General features: G+C 41.6%; 1 protein-coding gene across 1 annotated transcript in view; it reads left to right on the forward strand.

Annotated features, from left to right (window-relative positions):
- Positions 1 to 8,956, forward strand: part of mcm2 (minichromosome maintenance complex component 2) — a 50,425-nt gene extending 41,469 nt beyond the window's left edge. Inside the window, exons 15-17 of the mRNA XM_063068431.1 lie at positions 4,014 to 4,196; positions 4,979 to 5,134; positions 8,397 to 8,956. Of these exons, the coding sequence (XP_062924501.1) occupies positions 4,014 to 4,196; positions 4,979 to 5,134; positions 8,397 to 8,507 (450 nt within the window). The 3' untranslated portion in view covers positions 8,508 to 8,956. The remainder of the gene's footprint in view (positions 1 to 4,013; positions 4,197 to 4,978; positions 5,135 to 8,396) is intronic.
- Positions 8,957 to 20,408: the final 11,452 nt, after the last annotated feature.

The following is a 20,408-nucleotide window of genomic DNA, read 5'->3' on the forward strand; positions in this document are numbered from 1 at the left end:
TTGGGTTTAGGTGAGACTACAAGAGATCATGGGTTAAGGGTGAAAGGTGAAATGTTTTGGGCTGGAAGGTTCTGTTCGATGCTGAATCTAAATAAATAATCAGAAATTCAGGAACTTGTTACTGTGTGGAGTGCTTGAAGTCAATCTCAGAGCATTACAGTAAAGGCTATAAGAACATAACTAGATATAGGGAAACTATTCTCATGAGCAAATTGTTTAGGGAACAGGAGGCATGAACTCAGACCTTTGAGCAACTTCACAGAGATGAGCAAAAACTTTCTTTAAATGTATAATCTGGGATTCACGATCCAATGGGAGCAGCAAAAGAAACAACTAGAGCTTCAAAAGGGAATGTTTTAAAGTACAGATGAAAGAGAATAATTTGCAGAGCTGTGGAGATCAGAGCAAGTGGATTTCTCTGCCAGGCACAGGTATAAGCTGGATGGGCTAAATGGCAGCCTACAATGCAGGGATCTGATTACATCAGGTAGGTTGGTGATGGTGGGGGAATAAAAGAATATTTTAGTGTGCATTAAGAAAACAGGAGGCCCATGTGATGCTGAAGCTTTATAAGGCATTGGAAAGACTGCATTTGAAGCATTGTAGTTAGTTTTGACTCCCTTATCTAAGAAACAATGTGCTGACGTTTGAGAGGGTCGAGAGGTTGTTCACGAAAATGATCCTAGAATGAAAGGGTTAATGTATGAGGTTAATGTTTGATGGCTCTGGGCCTGTGCTCACTGAGGTTTAGAAGAATGAGGGGAGTTCTAATTGAGAACTATCAAATATTGAAAGGTCTAGATAGAGTGAACATGAAGAAGATGTTTCCTATGGTTGAGGTGTCTAGAACCAGAGAGCACACACTCAGAATAGAAGGATGTCCCTGTAGACAGAGAGGAGGGATTTTTTTAGCCAGAGGGTGGTGAATCTGGAATTCATTGCCACAGAAAGCGGTGGAGGCCAAGTAATTGGGTATATTTAAAGTGGAATTGACAGATTCTTGATTAGTAAGGGAGTCAAAGGTCGAGGAGAATGGGTTTGAGAAGGAAAATAAATCAGCTGCGGTGAACTGGTGGAGCAGACTCAATGGACCCAATGGCCTAATGCTGTTCCTATGTCTTATGGTCTTCTATGCTTTTGGTTTAAATAATGGTTTCTACCTAATATTTGTACCACATATGATTAATATAGCATTGCAACCCATTGCCAACCTGAGAAATTGCACAATTCCACATTTTTTGAATTTTAAATTTGCTACCACGCTGTTATAATTTTGAGTACATTTAGAAGAAGCAAAACAGACTTGTATAGCTTCTTTCATGTCCTCTCTCAAATGCCAGCCATTGAAGTATGTTTTAAGTGTAATCCCTCCTTTGCAAGCAGCTGTGTTAAATAAATAGATAGCTGAAGGTGAGTAGTTGAGCTTTTCAATGTTGGTTGATAGTAGAGCAGTTTCAGGAAAGTTTCCCCGGCTAGGGAGTTCAGAGCAAGGTGCTATGTGCAAAAGATTTACAGGCTTCAGTGTAGTTATTTAGCTTGGATAGATTATTGAATAACTAACAAGGCAAATCCAAACATGATTTGAGTATTGTGTGCAGTTTTGGTCCCCTAATCTGAGGAAAGACATTCTTGCCATAGAGGGAGTACAAAGTAGGTTCACCAGATTGATTCCTGGGATGGCAGGACTTTCATATGATGAAAGACTGGATCGGCTAGGCTTATACTCGTTGGAATTTAGAAGATTGAGGGGGGATCTTATTGAAACGTATAAAATACTAAAGGGATTGGACAGGCTGGATGCAGGAAGATTGTTCCCGATGTTGGGGAAATCCAGAACGAGGGGTCACAGTTTGAGGATAAAGGGGAAGCCTTTTAGGACCGAGGTGAGGAAAAACTTCTTCACACAGAGAGTGGTGAATCTGTGGAATTCTCTGCGACAGGAAACAGTTGAGGCCAGTTCATTGGCTATGTTTTAGAGGGAGTTAGATATGGCCCTTGTGGCTAAAGGGATCAGGCGGTATAGAGGGAAGGCTGGTACAGGGTTCTGAGTTGGATGATCAGCCATGATCATACTGAATGGCGGTGCAGGCTCGAAGGGCCGAATGGCCTATTCCTGCACCTATTTTCTATGTTTCTATGAATTTGTGCATTGGTAGCAAGCAATAATTAGTAGGGTGTTTCTGAGCTTGATGCTGTGCCCTCAACTATTTACAGTTACAAGAAAAAGTTGGTGATCCTTTTGCAATTGTCTGGTTTTCTGCATGAATTACTCATAAAATGTGGTCTGATCTTCATCTAAGTCACATTAATAGACAAGTGTAATCTGCTAAATTAATAACACAAAATATTTGTACTTTTCATGTCTTTCTTGAACACCTTGTTTAATCATTCACAGTCCAGGCTGGAAAATGTATGTGAACCCTTGTATTTAATAACTGGTAGAACTCCCTTAGCAGCAACAATCTCCACCAATTGTTTTCTGTAACGGCTGATCGGACCTGCACAGCAGCGAGGAGGAATTTTAGATTATTCTTCCTTTCAAAGTTGTTCCGGTTCATCAGTATTTCTGGGATATCTTGCATGAACAGCCCTCCTCAGGTCATGCCACAGCATCTCAATTTCTTTTAAGGTCTGGACTCTGTCTTGGTCATTCCAAAACATTAATTTTCTTCTTTTCAAACCATTTTGTTGATTTATCGTTTGGATCATTGTTGCATCATTCAACTTCTATTAAGCTTCAGATGATGGACCGCTACCCTGATGTTCTTCTGTAAAATGTCTTGATACAATTTTGAATTCATGTTCCCTCAACAACTGCAAGCTGTCCAGGCCCTGAGGCAGCAAAGCAGCCCAAAACCATGATGCTCCTTCCATCATGCTTCACAGTTGGGATGAGGTTTTGGTGTTGGTGTGCAGTGCCCTTTTCCTCCAAACATTGCGAAGTGCATTTCTGCCAAAGAATTTTACTTTTATCTCATCTGCCCACAGAATTTGTCCCAGAAGTGTTCTGGAACATCCAGGAAGTCTTTTGCAGCTTTTTTTTTGGAGAACTGTTGTTTCCTACGTGCTGTCCTTCCATAAACACCATTCTTGTTCAGTGTTTTTCTTGTAGTGGACACATAAACAGAGACTTTAGAAGTTCTAGAGATTTCTGCAGGTCTTTTGCTGTTACCCGTGGGTTCTTTCTAATCTCCTTCAGCATTACACGTTGTGCTTTTGGTGTGATCTTCGCAGGATGCCTACTCCTAGGGAGAGTAGCAACGGTACTGAATTTCCTCCATTTGTAGACAGTTACTCTTTGAGTAACTCAGTTACTCAACACTCAGTTGAACACTCAGTTCTTTAGAAATGCTCTTGTAGCTTTTTTCAGCTTCATGCATCTGTACAATTCTTGTTTTGATCAAGGCATGGTGCACATTAACAGATCTTTCTTAAGAGCTGGGTCTGTCAGTAATCTGACTTGGTGCGTCTTTTCTTTATAGGGCAGGGCACCTCTACAACCCACACCTCCAATCTCATCTCATTGATTGGAACACCTGACTCCAAATAGCTTTTGTAGAAGGTGTTACCCCAGAGGTTCACATATATTTTTGGACCTAGAAAGTGATTGTTTAAATGGTGTACTCAGTATTGATGAGAAGAAGTACAATAATTTGTGTGTTACTAGTTTAGGCAGATTGTGTTTGTCTATTATTGTGACTTAGATGAAGATCAGACCGCATTTTATGAGTAATTAATGCAGAAAACCAGGTAATTGCAAAGAGTTCACTCACTTTTTCTTGCAACTCATTCTATGATTGAGTTGGCCCCTGATCCATTTTGACTGATCAGGATAATTTTCACACGGCATACAAGTTTATTTGAAGTTCTGCACCTGGTGTATCTGGGGATAATTAGTCATCAAGCACATTTAGAGCTGAGATAGACAAGTCTTAGGTGCACAAAATAAAACAATGTGCAGATATGTAAGATCTCGGATGAGAAGCTGAGAGATGTCTATTTCTTTTTCACAGGCAACAGGCAGTATTCCAATTACAGTGCGGCACATTGAATCTATGATTCGCATGGCAGAGGCTCATGCCCGCATTCATCTGAGAGACTATGTGATGGAGGATGACGTCAACATGGCCATCCGAGTCATGCTGGAGAGCTTCATTGATACACAAAAGTTCAGTGTCTTAAGAAGCATGCGGAAGGTAATTCATTGTACTTGGCAAGGGGTGGTAGAAATAAAGGGGATTGGTAGTCTGCCTGTTTTCTTTGCTCACTATCATTATGTCTCTTGGACTATGAAGATGTTTGCTACTGGTCAGGTATGTCAAAGTATCTCTGAAATTGAACTACCTGGGAGTAGTCCTGTTCAACCCAATAGTTTTACATGAGCAGGAGCGTCTAAGAGTGATGTATGCCAGGAACCCAAAAATAGCTGTGGGAGAAGAAGGCCGTCAGATCTTCCAAGTCTGTCCCATCATTTAATATGATTGTGGTTTATCTAAAACTTCTGCCCTAATGTTAACTATCCAACACGGTCCATTTAGCACAAATAATTGCTAAAAGCTATCAATAATTGCTGGGAACTATATCAGTATAGAACTCTTTGTCTCATTTCTATTCAGTGTACATTTTCTAATGTTCTTAGTGTCTGAATGGCTTCATGAATAGTGGAAACATAGACAGGTCAATGCAGTGTTTGATACCTTTCTCCCTGGGGACATTTGTGGTTGCTTGGATCCACATCTGCAAAAATTGAATTTGAAGTACTAAATTGATTACACGGAGATTGTGAAGTCAAGAATTCTATCATGGCAAAATTAGAACTGATGCTAGAAGCAAAAAAAAAGATATTTTTTGCCTGCTGTGGTAGTAGGTTTGTTATCTGCATATTCTGTTTCAATTTGTTAAAAGACTGAATTTTTTGTGGAAAAGAAAACTTGTAACCACTCTTAAATATGTATTTTCTTACTGATTCTTTCCCCAGACATTTTCACGGTATTTAGCATTCAAACGTGACAATAATGAGCTGCTGCTCTTTGTTCTGAAGCAGTTGGTGGCAGAACAGGCCACTTATCAACGCAATAGGTATGGAGCACAACAGGATGCAATTGAAATCCCAGAAAAGGATTTGGCTGAAAAGGTAAGAAAACAATATTGCTCTTGGGTAGTCTCAAACCAGAGATTTTCTTTTAATCTCAATTTAAAAATTTGGTAAATTTATCTAATTCATTAAAATTACAATCTTGAGGATCATCTTAAAGTCACTTTTTAATTACATAAGCAGAGTTCCTCCCAACTGGCCCATTGATAGAATTCCCAAACTGAATCTGTAGCAAGTGAAACAGAACGAACATTAAATTAGTTTAATCTTTCAAAGGTTTTAATCTTAACAAAGGTTTGAAACATTAACTCTACAGAGTAATACAGTATCTTCTGTTATCACATTTTCCAGCTTGTGCAGTATTTTGCCTTGTGCGTTTTGTTAGTGTTTCAGTGCCTGCTGAGGTTTTCAATCAGTAATCTTGGTAAAAGGAGTAAGTGGGACTCAGATGCTTGAACCCTAAGGAGGGAAAATCAGCTGTCTGTGGTAAAAAGTGAATCGGCTTTAAGAACAGTTGGGTAGAATATTCCACTTGCCTAACTGGGTGTACGTAAAGGACAAAGTTACAAAGCTGTTGAGAGAAATTGGCACAGCTAGAAGAGGTCTTTATGCCACTAGAGGTCACCACAACACAAGAATGTTATCTGTAATTTTAAGTGTGTTCCATTAGACAGCTGCTTAGATAGAGTGTTCCTGTTGTAGTACAGAAATAGAAGACATGGGGCATGGAGGCAGATGGTTTCAGATTCAAGACATTGGAGTAGAACTGGAATGTAGGGGAGATTTAATAGAGGTATTCAAATTTATGAGGGGTATAGATGAGTAAATGCAAGCAGGCTCTTTCCACTGAGATTGGATGAGACTAAAACTAGAAGTGATAAGGTTACAAGTAAAATGTGGAATATTTAAGGAGAGCCTGAGGGGCAGCTTCTTCACTGAGAGGGTGATGCGAGTGTGGAACAAGCTGCCAGTGGAAGTGGTGGATGTAGGTTCAATTTCAACATTTAAGAGCAGTTTGGATAAGTACGTGCATGGGAGGAGTATTGGGGGGGCAGGGCTATGGTTTAGATGCACTGGACGGAATAACAGTTGGGCATGGTCTAGATGGACCAAAGAGCCTGTTTCTGTGTGGTAGTGCTCTGTGACTATGGAAAATGGGGACAGGGTTTGTTCTGATTTCAGGACAGTTAACACAATTATCAAATTTCTTCACTGAATTGTACAGTCATGGCCCCATGAGGCCATTATGTGTTTATCACCTGTGTCCACATTAAGGACCTATTTGATTATCTCGGTCCATTCAGTTTCATTTTGTTGCCCTTTCTAAAAGTACCATTGCATGCGTTGCTTCTTGTTTGAATCTTTCCCCCTCCCCTTTTTTGGGTGGAGATGAAACACATTCAGGGATGTAGCGTCATGGGTAAGCACACAGTTTATTGTCTGTCCTTATTTTTATGTGGATAACGTACTTGTATAATGTTATTAAGTAAGGAGTTCCTAAAATAATGACCGCGATGAGAAAAGTAATAGTTTCCTAATATCTAACCTGACTTTGGAGATGGTGTTGCAATATTCTATTCACCTCGCTCTGATAGCGATTTAGTGATTGCAATTGAAGCCTTGGCAAGTTGCTGCAGTGCCTTTGTAGATTGTTCACACTCCAGTCAGAGTCTCATGGAATGGATGGTTCAGGGTAGAAAACTGGGGTACAGTCAAAAAGGTTGCTTCAGGCTGGATGATTTTGATTTGTTAGCATGTTGATCTGTACTCATCTGAGCATGTGGTGAGCTTGTGTCATATTCCTGACTTCAGCTGGCATGTGTGGAAAGGTGTTGGGAAATCAGAAGGTGAGTCACTTATTGGAAAATTATTCTCCATTTTAAATGGTCCATTCAAATTTCTGTCAAAAGTAAATTCAAAGTTGGTGCTGACAGCAAATTAAAGGTTAAAATACTGAATGTCGGGGATGTGTTGAAGTTCATCACTTATTGGTTCTGGCATGAATACTTAGCACATCATACTGAGCCTGAATGTTGATCATTTTTTTCATACCACCTTCTTTTCAATTGTACCACTTCACCCTACCCTCCTGACCGTAACCAATCAGTTGAATTACTTCACTGGGAATTTTGTGCTTATTTTTCTATCTTGCTAAAACATTTTTGTTCTGGGAGTCTTATTTTATCCAATCTGGCTAAGAAGCCTCTGCAGTTGCAAAATGGATTAGTTATACTATTTAGATCACGTAGACCTTTCAAATCATGTTTTGAATAGTATCAATGAGCCATTTTCTGTTTGGATAATGTCAGGTTACAAGTTCTTATGTCTAATTTTCAGGTGGTTCTGATCAATGTACCTGTTTTGGATTGTTACATGATTCTCACCAGTGAATTGCATTATCGCTTATTAGCAAGCTGAAGTATCCAATAAGTAAATGTTTGCAGAAGCTGTCTCCATTATACACATGAATGAAATGGTTTATAAATGTGATTTCCTAAGGAGATTGAGCCAAGCAAGGAAACCCTTCCCCCATCTTAATTGAATTTTACAGGAGCACCATTGTGAGCGTCCTGACAAGCTGCATCTCCATCTGGTGTAAGAACAGTTGAGCATCAGACTGGAAGTTCCTGCAAAGGACTATGGAAATGGCTAAAAGGATGATAGGGGTCTTCCTACCATCTATCGGGGACATTTATCAAAGTGCTGCATTCGTAGAGCCGTAGTGTTAGCAAGGATCACACTCATCCATCCAGGATCCTCTTGACTTTTTACCATCAGGCGGGGAACTCTGATGCATAAAAACAATAACGGTCAGGATGGGAAACAGTTTCTTCTCTCAGGCCATTAGGCACCTGAACTCCTTGCCGCATCTGTTAAGTATGTTCTGTACGTGACAATATTTAACTTCTGCCCTTTACTTTGTTTATGGGTAATTCATCTGTAGGTTTTATCCTCACTTTCTTAAGTTATTGTGTGTTATATGGGTTAGGAAAAACATTGTCTCATTTGATGGTATACATGTGTATAGTTAAATAACAATAAACTTGATTTCAGGCCAGTGATTATAGTGCTTCAACATGGTGGGTGGGTTGTTGGGGGACAAATTATATTTTTGCTCCTTGATTCACAATTCTCTACTGCACGTAATTGCAGATTTACTAATTAAAGCTTAAAACTGATTCTTATTTGTGTTCGGATCGTAAGAAACTGTTGGGAAACTTTAGTTCTACTGTGCGGTGTCTTGCGTGTTAAAGGTTTTCCTTGGATTTCTAACCTTGCATTTGTTTTTTTTTGTTTCTAGGCACGTCAGATCAACATTCACAACATGTCTGCATTCTACGAAAGTGATCTCTTCAGAATTAACAAATTCACTCATGACGTGCGCAGGAAGTTAATTGTACAGCAGTTCTAATTAAAAACAAAATGAAGAATCTGAGGAGGCTGGCAGAATGAAAAGACTGCTGGCATCACTTTGGAACAGATGAGCATTTTGGATGTCTGCAAAGATGAACTAATTGCTTAAGAATGCAGGATGGGTTGAAAATAAAAGCCACATTTAATCTCATCAAAAAAATTATCCCTTCCAATACCTGAACTCTCAAACTCTTGCTTCTACCATCCTGTCCTTTACTATTCTAGTTTTACCAACAAATATCTGCATTTTGACAGATTTTTTAAAACCCAAAAACCTCGGGCAGAATTTTCCCCATTTGTTCAGTTTCACTGTATATTGTATGTTATGAGAGTCATTACAGAGTGACATTATTTCCCTGATCACATTGTAGTTTTATTGATGTGTATAATTAAAACTAGGTGTACATGCTATAACTTTTGTTACAATGAATGCCAATAAAGATGTCTTTTTGCAAATTTTTGTTTGATCTTAGACCATTTTTAACAATTTACCTTCAAGTTTAAGCTTCATTTACCAACCTAGCTTTCAGTTGAAACCTTCCTAGTTTTGCTCAGCTAGAGTCTAAATCAACACTGGAATTCCATCCATCATTCATTTTAAAATGCTCCCTAAGCCTACATCATTGATCCAAGCCACTTGTCTTCATGTCTTCTCCTGCATGGTTTCATCATTTGTGTGACAACATTCCTGTGGAACACCAATGATGGCTACAGAAAAGTGGTGCAGAAATATGAGTTGATTGTAATTGTTGGCACTTGAGTTCCTTGAGAGAGGATATTCAATCATTTTTTGTTTTTCATCATGAGGGGACCAGGCATTTAAAACTATCCTGAGTGCTGCCTTTTTAGACACTGTGCCGTTGAAATACTTGTATTGATTTTCTGTTCTTAACTGTGTGTATGTACGTATGGGTAAAGCTGCCCATCATGTTTAGCTTTTTACTGGACACAGTGGAATAACTTACAGATATTTCTACACTGGAGGTTAATAACACAAGGCTGCCCTTGCTTTACCAATCAATAATTTAGCAATCAGTTCTACAGAGCCATAAATATCAGAGCTAAAAGGCAAACTGTCACTGAGCTAGATTATTGAGAGATTGCTGTTTTCTAGCCAGTGTAATCTAAAGGTACCTGCTTTGAGGCATTCCCCAGCATAGTTGAAGGGAAAACGATGCACTTTCTGGCATTGCTCCATTTATATCAAATGTACCACTAATAATTCCTGTGCCTGATAATACTTCACTTTATAAAACAGCTAACCATCTTCTGGTATTGTACAGAATTGTAACAACACAATTTGACAATGAGCCACAAAGATGCAACCAGATGATTAGAACACTTCTCACTGGTTAGGTGACACTTGGAATATTCTGGTCACCTCATATAAAGAGCTTTAGAGAGGGTGCAGAGGAAATTGAGTAGGATACTACTTGGAATGGAGAGCGTGTCTTATGACGAGATTGAATGAGCTTGGGCTTTTCTCTTTGGAGTGAAAAAGGATGAGAAGTGACTTGATAGAGCTGTATAAGATAAGAGGCAGAGATTTTTTCCCAGGGCAAAAGGGCATAATTTTAAGGTGGTTGGAGGAAAGTATGGGCGAGAGTGGGTATCAGCGGTAAGTATTTTTAACAGTAGTTGTGTGGAATGCATGAGGCAGATACATTAGGGACATTTTAAGAGACTCTTAGGCATGTGGATGACAGAAATGAAAGGCACCATAGGAGAAAAGAGATTGATCTTTGTGTAGGTTAAAAGGCCAGCACATTCTTCTATGATAGATTGTAAGAAATGACTATTGTGAAAGGAAAGGAATTCCAGAGCTTATGCACTTTGTAGCTGAAAACATAAGCATCAGGGGTGGTGCAGTGACATTTTTGGTTGCATCATGTCAGAGTTGTCAAGAGTTACAGAGCACAGAAATAAGGCCTTTGGGCCAACTCATCCATGTCGACCAAAGTGCCTCTCTGTGCTGGTCCCATTTCCCTGCCACACTCTATAACTATCTGTGTATCTGTCCAAATACCTTGTACCTGTCTACTGTTTCCTATGGCAGCCATATACCCACCACTGTCTGGGTGGGAAAAACTTGTCCTTTGGGTCTCTTTCCCCTCTCACCTATGTCCTCTATTTTTAGGAAAAAGACTGTGACCAAACACCAATGACCCTTGTGATTCTATAATCCTTTGCCTCTTAAAACTCCAAGGAAAGTAGTTTTTGGTCTGTCTTTGTAGTTGAAGCTCCCCAGACTTTTATATGGCAACATCCTTATGAAGCTTTTCTATACCCTCTAGCTTAATGTACTAGAGCAATCAGAACTTACCAAATATCTTGTGTAGCTGTAACATAACATCCCAATTCTTGTATTTAATACCTCAACTAATAAAGACAGGTGTGCCATATGCTGCCATCACTAGCTTGTCTGCATTAATGCTTTCAGGGGAAAATGTATTAAGCCCCTCAGTCTCCCTGTTTTGTGATGCTCCCCTGCCCCCTACTGTTCACTGAGTATGTCCTGCCTTGGTTTAACTTCCCAAAAATGCATGATTTCACACTTGTCTGAGTGAAATTCCATTTACAGGGAATGGCAGACTAAATATCCACATGGCTGTAGTGGTTTGAAGAGGAAGGACTGGGGAGATATATTTGAAAAGCAGAACATAAATTTTAAAATCAAGGGAGCTTGAATTTTGGATGATCAAGCTTACCATGAAGCACTGCCTCTGAATTGTCAGGCATGGAATTATGAAGATAAGGATGAAATCTAGAATTGTAAGACTCGACAAGCTTCTTCCCTTCTGCCATCAGATTTCTAAACAGTCCATGAACACTACCTCACTATTCCATTTTTTCTTTTTTTTAATGTAACAATTTTTTGCGCTGTAGTGCTGCCACAAAACAAATTTAAATTAGCTGTATTGGTCACATGTACGTTGAAACATGCAATGAAATACATTGTTTGCATCAACTAGTAAGTCTGAGCATGGGCTGGGGAAAGTTTGAAGTTCAATGTAAATTTTATTATCAGAGTCCAACCATGAGATTCATTTTCTTGTGGGCATACTCAACAAATCTATGGAAAAGTAACTGTTGTTGTTTGTCCATCATTGACGTCGATGAGGACCTCGACGACTAGCGCGTGATTTGGATTTAACTGAGGGAGAGTTGCGCAGCGTCAGCCTCACTCTCTCTTCCCAATTCCCATCTGGATCCAGTGGCAAGACAGAGTCTAGACGGCTGGAGATGGGACTAGGCGCAGTGGATGACCAGGACGTCTTCTGTGTCTCGTCCTGCTCCACACGTTCCACGACGCTTGCAGAGACCGCCTTCTTGCCCATTGGACCTTCCAATGATCTAGTCCGCTCAATCCGCCGGAGTCTGTCTTCACATGCTGGGATAGACAACTCCCTATCTCACCGAGGGTTTGAGACCCGTCGGCTGCCCTCACCTGGTTTAGCCGGCTTGTCGAAGCCGTTGCCCGGGGTGTGGCCGCTGTCGCATGCAAACAGCTACGGGGAGCCACAGGTGAGAGCTGAGTGCCAGGTGGGGACCAAAGGTGGACTAATCACTTTGAAAAGGGCGCGACATGTTCCCCCACCAGAGGTGCTACCCCTCCCTGACACCCCATACACCTAGTAACTATAACAGAATCAATGAATGACAGCCAGATTAGGGTGATCAACCAGAGTGCTGAAGACAACAAACTGCAAATGCAAAAAGAAGAAATAATAAAATAAATAAATAAGCAAAAAAATACCAGAACTGAGATGAAGAGTCCTTGAAAGTGAGTTGTGTGAAGTTGCTCATAGTTCAAGAGCCTGATGATTGAGGGGTAGTTACTGTTCCTGAACCTGGTGGTGTGAATCCTGAGTCTCTTGTACCCTCTTCCTGATGGCTGCAGCAAGAAGAGAGGATGTCCTGGGTGGTGGTGAGTCCCTGATGATAGATGCTGCTTTCCTGCAACAGCGTTTCATGTAAATGAGCTCAAGTGTCATCATGCTTCCAGTGCCAAAATAACTGCTTCCTTGCCCTTTAAGAAAGGGTTCCAAAGAATCGCAACACTTATGGAAAATGTGTCCCATTTCTATCTTAAATCAGCAGCTTCTTATTTTTAAAAAGTTCTCCTAATCAAAATTTAAATCTGACATTCCTCCTTGTATCAAATGTTTGCAGGAGCAAGTGATTGTGGTTCTCTACAGTACAGCAGTAAAGTACTAATGGATACTGAGGCTGCAGCATATTGGTGTGTCAGCCATAGTATTCAGCAATAATGGCACTGAATCATAACTCTTCACTGTCAAGTCAGGAGTCAAACAGGGCTGTATCATTACACCCAACCTATTTACTATCCTTCATCCCATTGGCCAAGACCTGCTACAGGAAGTCCCAATTGTGTATAGAATGGACAACAGGCCTTCAACCACAATTGGTTCAAGGTCAGGAACAAGGTCAGCACCACCACCATCATGGAGCTTCAGTTTGTGTATATCAGTGCCATTGCAGCACACTCTAAAGAAGACCTCCGATGTATCCTGAAAGCCCTTCCCAAAGGATGTAGGGTCCTGTGTCTTGTTTTGAATATAAAAAAGACACAGGTCCTATATCAGCCACCACCAACTAGCCATTTATCCAATCCTCCATAAGAGTTGTTGATGTAGACCACTTTCCCTACCTTGGCAACATTCTCTCCTTCAAAATAGACAATGGCCCAAAAATCACCACTGCCTGAGTTGTGCTAGTGGAACCTATGCATGATTGAGGAAATGAGTTTTTGACAATCGCAGCTTATAGATCCAAATGAAGCTTTTGCTCTATGGAGCAGTCATGCTTTCTACATTACCCTCTGGAGCTGAATCATGGACCACCTACAATAGGCACCTGAAAGCCCTGGAACAACATCACCAAAGATCCTTACGAAAGATTTTGAGGATCATCTAGAAGGAAAGATCCACTAAAACCAGCTCACTGGAGGAGGCCAACATGAACAGCATCCCCACCACAATAAAGCCACACCAACTCCGATGGATAGACCACGTCATTCAGATGCCTAACTCACATTTCCCCAAACAGATCCTTCACTCCCAGGTCAGTGAGTCCCTGGTGGGCAATGGAAACATCGACATCAGCCTGAAGAAATTCAACGTTGCTGCTTAGAGCCGGGAAGACATTGCACTCAATGGATGCACCTGGAGGAAATCTGTTCAGGAGAGAGCTGCACTACATCAGATCGATCTCCACTGTGCCTCAGAGAACCAGCAGCAGCTGCCAAAGGAGAGACTGAACAACCAAAAGACCCGACCACTAACCACAGTCACCACTTACTCTTGCTACACTGCACCAGGTTATGTGGATCCCGGATCAGCCTCTACAGCCACCCGAGGTCCCACCCCTTAGGAGAACATCATATTCAACTTGAGTGATCGCACTACTCAGCAGTAAAGCAGATGTTGTGAAAGGTACCCTTGGACAGGTACATGGATAGGAAAGGTTTAGAGGAATATGGGCCACATGTGGGCAACTGGGACTAGGTTAGATGGACATCTTGGTCAGCATGGATGAGATGGGATTATGGGCTGTTCAGTGCTCTTTCAAAGATTCAAAGTGCATTCATTATCAATGTACAGTATATATGCAGTATACAACCCTGAGATTTGTCTTCCCACAGACAGCCATGAAACAAAGAAAACCAGAGAATGCTTTCAAAGAAAAGCATCAAACCCAACCCCCCCAACACACAAACCGCAACAAAAAAAAGTGAAAGACACTGTATAAAACACAAAATCGAAAGAGTCCAGGTATAAAGTTCAGTTCAGCTCAGTGTTCATATCTACAGGCTATTCAAAATCGCCCAAAATAGCAACAGAAAAAGGAGCAACCGGGAACCAGAAACACATCATAATATGAAATACTGAGTTCAATCCACAAACCACAGACCCAGAACTTTGGCACCATCCTTCGACAACATCAAGGGAGAGAGACCATTCAAATGCATGGACAGTGAGCGAGAGGGAGAGAGAGATTGTCATGTGCAGACACCTTTCTCCAGCATCAGCGAGCGAGAAGCTGGTAGACGGCGCAGAATGCCTGCTCGCTTTCTGCACTCGGCTCCATATTTTCAATCTTTTTTGACACTTTACTTGGTGAGGTCAGTGAGAAATGGGCTCACACCATTTTCCAAGACTCCAAGCTTCTTCACCTCGAGGCCACAAGTCTCACGGAGCCCTTTCAGAGACAGCAAAGCACCAGATGGCTCAAACACCCTGAGAACACACCATCAAACTGTCAAACCAATTCTATGACTCTGTTTGGTTGTCTGTCATATCTGACCGTGACAGTGAAACCTGTGCAGGAAAGTTTTTAAAGTGGGAAAGCCGTTGCACTGGGGCAGTCCACTGTTTTGATCTTAAACGTCTGGTCCAGTGCTATGAGTACTTGGAGTCTTCTTGATTGCAGTGATGACCATGACTTCTTCTGTGCCTTGTCGTGCCTTTCACTTTCTACAAAGTGTTGCTGAACCTCCCCCCTGGCCATTGGTGCTCACTGTTGATCTCATCCGCCCAGTCCACTGGAACTGACTTTGCACGCTAGGTCTGGCAGTCCCTATCTCACTGGGGCATGAGGCCCACCAGCTACCCTCATCTGGTTTAGCCTGCCTATTGAAGCAGTGTACTGGAGTGTCACAGCCATCACATGCAAACAGCTACTTGGAGCCACAGGTGAGGGCTGAATGTCTGGTGGGGATCAAATGCCGCAGAATGGACATGACAACCCCCTTCACCAAAGGTGCTGCCTCTCCCTGGACACCCCATACACGCACCTCTTGACTATGTCTATGATTATGTAACTTCTGATCTATCTGCACATTCAAAGTACCGAATATATACTGAGAGGCCGCTTCATTAGCTACCTCATGTACCTAATAAAGTGGCCACTCAATGTATGTTCGTGGTCATCTGCTGCTGTAGCCCATCCACTTCAAGGTTCAATGTGTTGTGCATCCAGAAATGTTCTTCTGCACGCCACTGTTGTAACGCGTGGTTACTGAGTTACTGTCGCCTTCCTGAATTACTGTATCCATTGAGTTGTTGACACATGTTTATTGCTGATTAGATATTTGCATTACTGAGCAGGTATACAGGTGTACCTAATAAAGTGGCCACTGGGTGTATTTTTTTTGCTGGGGGAAGGATGGTGTTTTGGTGGATAATGAGCGGAGTGCAATATTAATACTGAAAGGGTGTGTGGGAGTGTTGTGAAGTCTGCAATCTACACGGAAAAATATTGTCTAGATTCTTAAGAGCTCCTTGATTATTCCCGGCCTGCCTTGAAACAAGGTTGGCTCTGTGTCTGCTGGTAATGTAGTCAAACTGTATATATGCGTGTGTGTGTGTGTGTGTGAGAGAGAGAGAGAGAGTGTGTGCTTCAATGGAGAGAGTTGCTGCCTTCCAGGCTGTTAGCCAATGACGGGATTCATCAATAGGACCTTTTGTTGGAGCTGTAAACCTGTGCCAAGCCCTTGATTCAACGGGTGGTGACCAGACTAAGGCTGCCTATTGACTAAGGGCACTTTGGAGTCGTTCATCTGCTGCAGAAGGCTATCAAACTGCCACGGATTTTTCTGGTCAACAGATTTAAAGTTCAAAGTAAAATTTATTACCGCAGTCTATATATGTCACCATATACTACCCGATTGATTTTCTTGTAGACATTCACATTACGACAAAGAAACACGGTAGAATCAATGGAAAACTACATGCGCTCACAGACTGACAAACAACCAGTGTGCAAGAGAAGGCAAACTGGGCAAATAATAAATAAATAAACAAATAGACAAATAAATGGATTGATAGATTAGTAAATAAGTAAATAGATAAATAAATGATTGAATTGTTGAATAATATTGAGACCATGCAGTGTAGAGTCTTTAAAAGTGAGTCCATAGGTTGTGGAATCAGTTCAGTGTAGAGGTGAGCGAAGTTATCCGCACCAGTTCAAGAACCTGATGGTTGGAGGCTAATAACTGTTCCTCAACCTGATGGTGGGGTCCTAAAGCTCCTGTATCTCCTTCCCAATGGCAGCAGAGAAAAGAGACCATGGTCTGGATGGTGGAGGTCCTTGATGATGGATTCTGCTTTTTGAGCCAGTGATCCTTGGAGATGTGCTTAGTGGTGGGGAAGGTTTTATCTGTGGTGGCCTGGGCTGCATCCACCGGTCCGGATTTCCCCCTAGGCCTGGAAATTCACCTCAGGTTGCACTCCAACACGCCCTCTGGTTCGTCGTCCCAGTGTAGTCATTTGTGTCCAAAATTCAGACCAATGCATCAGGGCATTCATTTGTTTCATTGTCATTATTATACGCCATGTCATATGACATGGGAGGTCATGGTCTTATCCATAACCATGATTGTTCTTGGAAAATTTTTCTACAGAAGATGGTGGACCCCAGCCATTATCAACACTCTTCAGAGATTGTCTGCCTGGTGTCAGTGATAGCATCACCAGGACTTGTGATAGGACCATCCACCACCTGCTCCCATGGCTTCACGTGACCCTGATCGGGGAGCTAACCAGGTGCTACGCCTTGCCCAAGGGTGACCTGCAGGAGAGCGGAGGGAAGGACCACCTCACATCTCCTTTGGGAGAAACATATCTCCACCCCACCACTCATTCATTCATTTAGTGAATGTATTTCCACAGAGCCAGGCGCAGATTTCCTACTTGCCTGTCAGACAGCCTCTGTGTTCAGTGAGAGGACAGTCTATGAAAATATTTATCCCACCACAAGCCTCAAGAATTAGTATGAAGACCTCAGAGATAAAGAGAGCTGAACCTACGCCTTCATCTGTTGTCTCAGGAAGAGCTTCTTCCCCTCCGTTCATGAGCCCGCTAACAATTCCTTTCAGTTTTCACATTATTTATTTATTTGTGTAAATTACAGGAATTTTTTGTCTTTTCACTTTACTACTGTTGCTAAACAATAAATTTCACATCAAAGTTCAAAGTTCAAAGTAAATTTTATTATCAGGGTACATATACTTTATACAATATTTGCCTCCTTACTGACAGCCATGAAACAAAGAAGCCCAAAGGACAAAGTTGAAAGTAAATTTTATTATCAGGGTTCATATATGTCACCATATACAACCCTGAGATACATTTTTCTGTGGACGTGCTCAGCAAATCTATAGAATAGTAACTGTAAACAGGGTCAATGAAAGATCAGAAGACAACAAACTGTGCAAACACAGATATAAATAAAAAGAGAGAACATGAAATAACAAGATCAAGAGTCCTTAAAGTGAGATCATTGATTGTGGGCACATCTCAGAGGATAGGCAAGTGTGTAGTTATTCCCTTTTGTTCAAGAGCCTGATGGTTGAGGGGTAGTAACTATTCCTGAACCTGGTGGTGTGAATCCTGAGGGTCTCGTACCTTCTACCTGATGGCAGGAGTGAGAAAAGAGCATGGCCTGGGTGGTGAGGATCTCTGATGATGGATGCTGCTTTCCTATATTATGGATACTGCTTTACTGCTTTATGGGCAATACAACCCATTAAAAACAAAAGAAGGCCATCAGACACCCAGAGTGAAGGGAGAGAAGAAAAACAAATAGTACAAACTATAAAGCAAGCAAATAGTATTCAGAACTGAAGCTCACAACACTAGGCATCACTGCAGCTGATTCAGAAGTCGACTAGTTGCAGGCCACAGCCTCCGTCCAGCACAAAGTGGAGCAAACCGCAGGGGGCAGCGAGCCAAACCAGCCGGTCTCTTGCCTCCAACCCAAATGAGACATGGATAATAAATCTGATTCTGAAATCTAGAATATTTGAAATGACGCTTGGACAGGTACAAGGATATGAAAGGTTTTCAGAGATATGGGCCAAATGCAGGCAGATGGAACTCATTCACAGAGACACTTTGGTCAGCATGGATGAGATGGGCTGAAGGGCCTGATTCAGTGCTGTGTAACTTTATGTAGGGATTCAAACTCATTGATAAAGATTAAAGATTTACTACATGTCCATCGAACCATACAGTGAATTGCTCCATTGTTGTCAGATCAAGTCAGCAAGGTTTGTGCTGGGGGCAGCCAACATAGCATGCCCACGACGCCCTCACCCTAACCCGCATGTCTCTGGGATGCACCCAGAGGAAACCCACGTGGTCACAGGGAGAACGTACCAACTTCTGTAAGAGAGCAACGTGAATCGAACCCCGACCGGTGATTGCTGCCGTTGTAAAGCGAATGCGCTAACTGCCATGTCAGCATGCTGCCCTCATTGAGCAACTCGTGTCAGCAGTCACAAACAATTTGTTCTTCACTTCCATTGATTCCCCTGTCCTGTTCAAAAGAGTGTTTCAGGTGCTTGCTGACTGTTGTGCATTTCATAATATTTGGGGAATAATTACGCATTCTTGTTCATTTAAATACTTAATTACAGGTTATATGTAAAACTACGTAAATTGCGGACATCATCATGTGATACATGTGCGCCTTGCTTAAAGCAAAGATGAAGTTACACGCATATTCCTGGATTCCCATGTCTTCCTTGAATTAATTTAATGTTTTAAATTAACAAAACATAACACTGGTCAGGTGGCCTGCTCCATAGGAGAGTCATTCTCAATGTATTGGGCATCTCATAATGGAGGGCAGGTCTGGTGGTTTGGGGTACTGGTGGTCTGTCATATACTTTATACTTATACTTTACTGTTGCCAAACAATTGGTACTAGAACGTACAATCATTACAGCGATATTTGATTCTGCGCTTCACACTCCCTGGATTACAAATATTAAATATTAAATATATTAAAATAGTTAAAATGAGTAAATATTAAAAATTTAAATTATAAATCATAATTAGAAAAATGGGAAGTAAGGTAGTGCAAAAAAACCGAGAGGCAGGTCCGGATATTTGGAGGGTATGGCCCAGATCTGGGTCAGGATCCGTTCAGCAGTCTTATCACAGTTGGAAAGAAGCTATTCCCAAATCAGGCCGTACGAGTCTTCAAGCTCCTGAGCCTTCTCCTGGAGGGAAGAGGGACGAAAAGTGTGTTGGCTGGGTGGGTCGTGTTCTTGATTATCCTGGCAGCACTGCTCCGACAGCGTGCGGTGTAAAGTGAGTCCACGGACGGAAGATTGATTTGTGTGATGTGCTGCGCATTATACATTATGCATTATACCTTCCCCTTTTTGGTAGTACTATTCCATTCCTCTCTTTCCCCACATAACATTTCCCTTCAAATGTTACGCAATGTTCTTTCAAAAAACCTGATAAGACCATGAGACATAAGAGCAGAATTAGGCCAACTGGCCCATCGAGTCTGTTCTGCCATTCCATCATGACTGATTTATTATCCCTTTCAAACCTCATTTTCCTGCCTTCTCCTTGTAACCAGGTCTCGGCCTGAAATGTTAGTTTCCATCGATAGATGCTGCCTGCTTGTTGAGTTCCTCCAGCATTTTGTGTCTGTGTTGCTCAAGGTTCCTGGCATCTGAAGAGTCTCCAGTGTAAAAGAAATGCAAGGCTTACATTAGCATCTTTCAATGTCAAGGACACCCAAAGAGTGGTGATGGATGCTGCCCAAATAAGGAGTTTTCCACTGTACTGGTTTTTGGCTGGTAAGGGAATTTTAGCCATGACTCTGCAGATAATTTTCTGAAAAAAAGGCCAACATTTGATCATTCACCTCGCTCAAGCACCACTGCCAGTGTAGTATTCCTTAAACAACGATCATTAAGAATCCCATGGAGAAATGACAAACCTCTGGACACTTCACTGCTCACACGCATCCACCACAGTTACCGACAGAACGCACAAAGTCCTGTGTGAGTACTGATAAATTTCACAGACATGCCTTGTTCTAACTTGGAAAGGAAGTGTCGACTTACTCA

Source organism: Mobula hypostoma, chromosome 15 (assembly GCF_963921235.1).
Source record: "Mobula hypostoma chromosome 15, sMobHyp1.1, whole genome shotgun sequence".
NCBI lineage: Eukaryota > Metazoa > Chordata > Chondrichthyes > Myliobatiformes > Myliobatidae > Mobula > Mobula hypostoma.